General features: G+C 37.5%; 1 protein-coding gene across 1 annotated transcript in view; it reads left to right on the top strand.

Annotated features, from left to right (window-relative positions):
• Positions 1-1,068: 1,068 nt before the first annotated feature.
• Positions 1,069-6,000, top strand: part of LOC125279033 (uncharacterized protein C14orf132-like) — a 28,141-nt gene continuing 23,209 nt past the window's right edge. Inside the window, exon 1 of the mRNA XM_048208499.1 lies at positions 1,069-1,393. Within this exon, the coding sequence (XP_048064456.1) occupies positions 1,367-1,393 (27 nt within the window). The 5' untranslated portion in view covers positions 1,069-1,366. The remainder of the gene's footprint in view (positions 1,394-6,000) is intronic.

The raw sequence follows: 6,000 nt of genomic DNA, 5'->3' as shown, positions 1-6,000 counted from the left end.
TTTCAAAACACTACTTCAGGATGCATCGGAGCATAATGAATCAGCGTGTCGAATCAGCTGTTCGGAGCACCAAAGTCACGTGATTTCAGCCGTTGGCGGTTTGACACGCAATCCAAATCATGATTCGATACGCTGATTAATTTATGCTCCGAAGCTTCCTGAAGCAGTGTTTTAAAATCGGCCCGCACTAAATAAGTCCTTATTTTGTTTTTTTGGTGCACCAAAAATACTGTCGTCGCTTTATAATATTAATATTGAACCACTGTACTCACATGAACTGATTTAAATATGTTTTTAGTACATTAATGGATCTTGAGAGAGGAAATGTCATTGCTGGCTATGGAGGCCTCACTGAGTCATCGGATTTCAACTAAAATATCTTAATTTGTGTTCCGAAGATTAACAAAGGTCTTAAGGGTCTGGAACAGCATGAGGGTAAGTAATAAATGACAGAATTTTCATTTTTGGGTGAACTAACCCTTTAATAGCAACAGTTCTTCTCCATAATCTCATCACTTGCTGATTACTTACAACCCTTTTACAGGTTTTAACACATTTTATTTTTATGGTAGCCTATAGTTCATAACAATATGTGTCTATATTCATTCAATATTTTACACGTTCTGACTGCTTCATTAATTATGAAAGGTTTTACAGCATTTGGCTTCATATTATTCAAGTCTTGTCTCATGCCTGATCACTCTATAATGGACAGCGAGCCTTATACGTTTACCTTTATCAAAATATATTTTCCTGATTATATGTATATGTAGCCTATATTAACTAATATATGTACTAATATATGTATATTAACTAATATATGTACATTAACTAATTAACTAATATATGTACAGTTAGCAAAACCATAAGTAAAATGTTTTTGGGTGACTATTATTTATGGCTGTAGAAATAAATCATAGTCATAGTTGATAAATCGAACATAATTGGCTTTGAAAGAGCTATTCTTACTAAATATTTCGAGCTCAATACCCAGCATGTGGCGCATCTACAAAAGCTTTGTCTAAAAATCTTTTCGAGACGTTCGGTTGGCGTCACAAAAACATGAATACGAATAAGAATACGCTCTCTCTCTCTCTCGCTCTCTCTCTCTCTCTCTCTCTCTCTCTCTCTCTCCTCTTGTTTCTTCTCCTCCGCTCTGTCTCATCCTCGTCTCGCTGTTGATCCGTCTCTAAAATGATCGCAGACGCACATCAGATGCTCAGGATTCATGTACCTGGAGGCTGGAGCTGAACTCGACGATGTCATTTGGATGTAAATAGGTTACCCGCGTGGACAGAGACGACACAGAAGCTAGCTTACCTGACCTTACTGAAGCTTTAGTTATTGTTCTGATAAGCAAATCACCATGGATCTGTCATTTATGGCCGCGCAGGTAAGACATTTCACTCTTTTGTCTCGAGCCATCAGAAAGATACACAGTCGTAAAGTCAACTTGAACTTCATGTGGAACTCATTGCTTAAGAATGTACAAACTTCAGCTTATAATATCAGCAAAACTAATTGTTTCTATATTTATTGTATTGTGAGGTCCAAAACTTGGAGACAACATTAAAAATATGGAATTTTAAATACGTTTTATCACAAAAACATCACTTATACACACAAAAAGTTATGACATAAAAAAAGATTAAATGTTATTTAAGATTCTGCACTATGTACTAGTTAATATCCTACTAAGTGTGTGAACTGCTTTGCACAAAAAGGTCACAATTTATTTTTTTCCAAGAAGCACTAGATGCTCTTTGTAATATTCTTGAATCATGCTGAATAACATGGATCTTCAGTTTATGATTTATGCAACTTGTGGAGTTCATGACAATCCAAATTTTCATTCTCATTCCTACTGACGCACTTTAAAAAATTCAACCTGTATTTTGCATGTGGCAGCTATTACTTAAGCAATATTTGACCTAAAATAGTCAGGCGCACATATTGTCTCTGTGGCAATCAGAAACTATTAACTATCAAATTATCTAGTTGCCATTTAATAAACAGTGATTGCAACCTTACTGTTACGCAGAAATCCGTAAATAGATAGATAGATAGATAAAATTAAATAAAGGCATAAGCCAAAAACATAAATGCAATTAAATTTATCCTTGTTTATTGCTTCATCCACTCACTTTGCAACAAGTATCAATTTATTGCGATTAAATCAGTCCTACACATGTATGCACTTATAATAAATTTGATCAATAATTATTGCACCTATTAGACCATGAGAATGTGAGTGCAGTGTGCATGATTCAGAGAGCAATAAAATTAAGAAATGATATGAACAACTGCAGCTTTTGTAATGAGCTGTAGAGCAATTATTGGTGAAGGGCTAATGGGAGAGAACAGTTTTGCTCAAGCTTTATAGTCATGTTAATTATCTTGTGTTTCATTAACTTGGCAGAAAAAAAAAATCTAAAGGTAAAAGTATGAAGTCTTTTAACAGAGGAAAGTTACTGAAAAAAAAATGTTTGATGTAAAAAAACAAAAGACCATACTCTGTGATTACAGAGACAACAAGCAAGAATAGTTCTGCTTGGAGCGACATCAGAAAATTGCACTGACAGGGTCATTTAAAAGGATGTATCTAAGTGAAATGAACATCATTGCAACATCAGCCAAGGGTGCATCTAAACAACCTTTTCCCTCTTACTGGATGGGCTATAGAAATAACTTTAGATGTGTATCACAGACTAGATTGTGCTGTATATGGATTTGATCCGAGGCCAGACAGAGATAGGTTGCAGGGCATCAAAGGCTGATCTCTCCATTAGTGTTGTGTCTTCTCTCAGTGTCATTTATCTTGACAGCCAAGAGGCAGAAGCTTTAATATTAATGGCTGAGACTAACTTGCTAGGGTCTAAATTAGCCTGCCTGAACAGTGCTATTCACCAAGAATATACATTATCCTCATAAAGTCACATCTGATAGGTAAGATTTGGCTTGACTGATTTCTGATGCCAAGTCTGGTCTATTTCAGAATAGACCATGTGACTGTATGAACTGGATTGAGGTCATAGTTTCTATGTGCTATATGACTCTCAGGGGAGAGTTTTAGAGTTGGCCCAAATCATAATATGCAGCAGTTCAAGGCTAAATGATTTTTCAGTTCGGTTTCTTCCCTCATTTATGCCGTTGATGCAAATGAATCTTTGGCTTTATGTGTTTTGACAAGTAATAAAAGATGGCCATGGTTTCTCACAATGGCCCTGATTGCTAGCGAGATTCTCCAACTTCCCTCATTTATCTCAGATAGTGTTGGATCTCTGCCTTTAATTGAATCGCTTAATTTTGCTCAGATGGTGTGGAACAGTGAGCTTATTTTTAGGAAACAAGCTAAATTATATCAGTGATGTTACAAAAAAGTAATAGAATCCTGTACTGATATTGCAGGGAAAAAAATTCCCAATTTCTTTCTTGTTCAAAACAGTCTTTTTCAAATGAGTGTCTTTTGACATTCATTCTTTCACCTAAGACTTTGAGGTATCAAGTAGAACATATTTGTACTTAGTGAACTGAACTCAATTGCAAGTTGATTTTACTGTGCGCAGCACTATTTGTGTAAGTTACTGACTACGTAGAGCATTATATAAATCAATTATGAGTTAACAGTTTGGAATTTGGAAAAGCACTCGACTTCCATAGTAAAAAACTTAGTCGTTTCATCATCTGTTCTCTATGCTTTTCTTTTGTCGCCTCATCATGGGCAAGCCAGATATTATAGAGAAAGGGGCTGATTCTTTTAACGCTATATTGTCTGATAACTTTTGGTTGTAGTTATGAGTCTTTGGCATAGCCATCGAGTCCTTTAATTGGGTAATTAATCTTGGTATCGCCAACATAAAATGTTGATCTACTTAGCAGTGCAATTTATTGTTTATGTGATGTGCCCTCAGATTACGTCATTTCTTGCGTTGGTGGGTTGCCCAGTCCACACAATTTCTTCATAGTACCAGTGTAGAGGATGTCATGAGCAGAATTCTTAGTTTTCATGACTCCAAGTAAAACTTTGGCTGGTTATCACACAGTCCAGTTAGTCCCTTCTGGAAATGCCATAAATACACCATCTGCCTGCGAAACCATTCTTGGTCTCAACACACTCCAAGTCCCTTTAATGTGCAACATCCAGTTGTTGTTTCATTTCAGACTGCGGCAAAGTGTGCTCGTTCATGTTAGTTCATGTTATTTTCTACAGTCCACATTGAATGGTTTCCCTGTCATCTGCATCCTTTGCTTCCCAACAAAAGAAAAAAAAAAATCCTCATTTCTCATTTTGCCTGTGCACCATTCCTTAGCCTTTGAACCTCACCACATGCATATCGGGTTCTTTTATTTCCCCATTGGCTCATGGCTGCTTTTTGATTCTTTACTCTGTCATATTTGTGTGATGGCTTTGCTGAGATTTAGCCTTGGGTCTACCTGTAGACTCTCTGACAGTCACTGAATCCCTAATGCATGCTACATGTTTGTGGGCAGTTCTCCTTTGGGACAACTCTGTACTAGTAATACTCTACAGTGATAATAAATGCTTTGGATTTTTAACCTGGCCCTTGGTACCTTTTGTTAAATGTAATCACCTATTTAATCATACTGCATTTGCAATAGAATTTTTAAAAGCATCTTTGACATTGATGTATATTGTCTTTGTGTGTTAGTGCTCATGCTCAATATATCATCAGTCTTATCACCTATTCTTTAAGTGAATAGGTTCACTTGTCTTTTGAATTCTTTCTTTCAACTACAGCTATGTGAAACCTGACGAAACTGCAAAATGGGCAAGCTACCATACAAATGAAAAAACCTGGACCTAGAACTGGAAAAAAAATGCTTGTAAACTTTTATTGTAGGTAGATCCTTAGGTAAATTTTACTTATAATGGTTTAATTTAAAGGGGATCTATTATTATGAAAATGCACTTTTGTACGGTGTTTGAACACAGATGTGTGTCCACAGTGTGTGTAAACAACCAGCCTATAATGGTAAAAATCCACCATTATATGTATTTTTATATTCCCCATAAATCATAAATCGCTCGTCTCTCCGAAGATTCCAGATTTCCCCCTACTCTTACGTAAGATGAGCATGTTTTTAGCAGTAGGGCAGGGCCGGGAGCAGCAGCTCATTTGCATTTAAAGGGACACACACAGAAACAGCGTGTTTTTTGCTCACACCCAAATAGAAGCAAATTTGACAAGCTTTAATAAATGATCTGTGGGGGGTTTTTTTGGAGTTGAAACTTCACATACACCAGGGGTGTCCAGCCCTAGTCCTGGAGGTTCTTCCACCCTGCAGATTTTAGCTCTAATCCAAATCAAACGCACCTGAACCAGCTAATCATGGTGTTCTGCTTGATAATTACAGACAGGTGTGTTGGAGCAGGGTGGAACTGAAATCTGCAGAACGTAGCCCTCCAGGAACAGGGTTGGACACCCCTGACATACACATTCTGGGGACACCAGACACTTTTCATCTTGTGAAAAGGGGCATAGTAGGTCCTCTTTAAAGGTGCTCTAAGTGATCCTGGGTGGAGTAACTTCCTGTTGACGTTCGAAGTGTTGTCAAACAAAACAGAGGCTAGCTAGACCCTCCCTCCGCCTCCTCCTCCTCCTCCTCCTCTCCCTCCCCTCCGTGCTTCCTGAAACAGTCATGAACGCGCATTTAAAATCATTCTTGTCGGTTATTGGCTGGAGCGTGTTTATTATGTTTGATGGTCCAGGCTGCACCAGTTTGATTTTGCTGCCGTTTTTGGAGCTTGTGGCGACTACAGAGACCGCGTTTTCTTACAGTTTGTTTAGGGGACAGGCAGCTAGCGGATAGTGAGGAGATGTTTGCTGTATGTGACAAAAAATGTTTTGGCCTAAAAACGCGTGACATCGCTTAGAGCACCTTTAAAATAGTGACCCTTTTTGTTGTTGTTGTCTTTGCTAGGAAGCCAAACTTAAAGCTGCAGTCCGTAACTTTTTTTGGTTAAAAATTATCCGAAAT

This window comes from Megalobrama amblycephala, linkage group LG11 (genome assembly GCF_018812025.1).
Source record: "Megalobrama amblycephala isolate DHTTF-2021 linkage group LG11, ASM1881202v1, whole genome shotgun sequence".
NCBI lineage: Eukaryota > Metazoa > Chordata > Actinopteri > Cypriniformes > Xenocyprididae > Megalobrama > Megalobrama amblycephala.
Note: the sequence above shows the minus strand (reverse complement) of the source record. Positions and strands in the feature narration are given on the sequence as shown.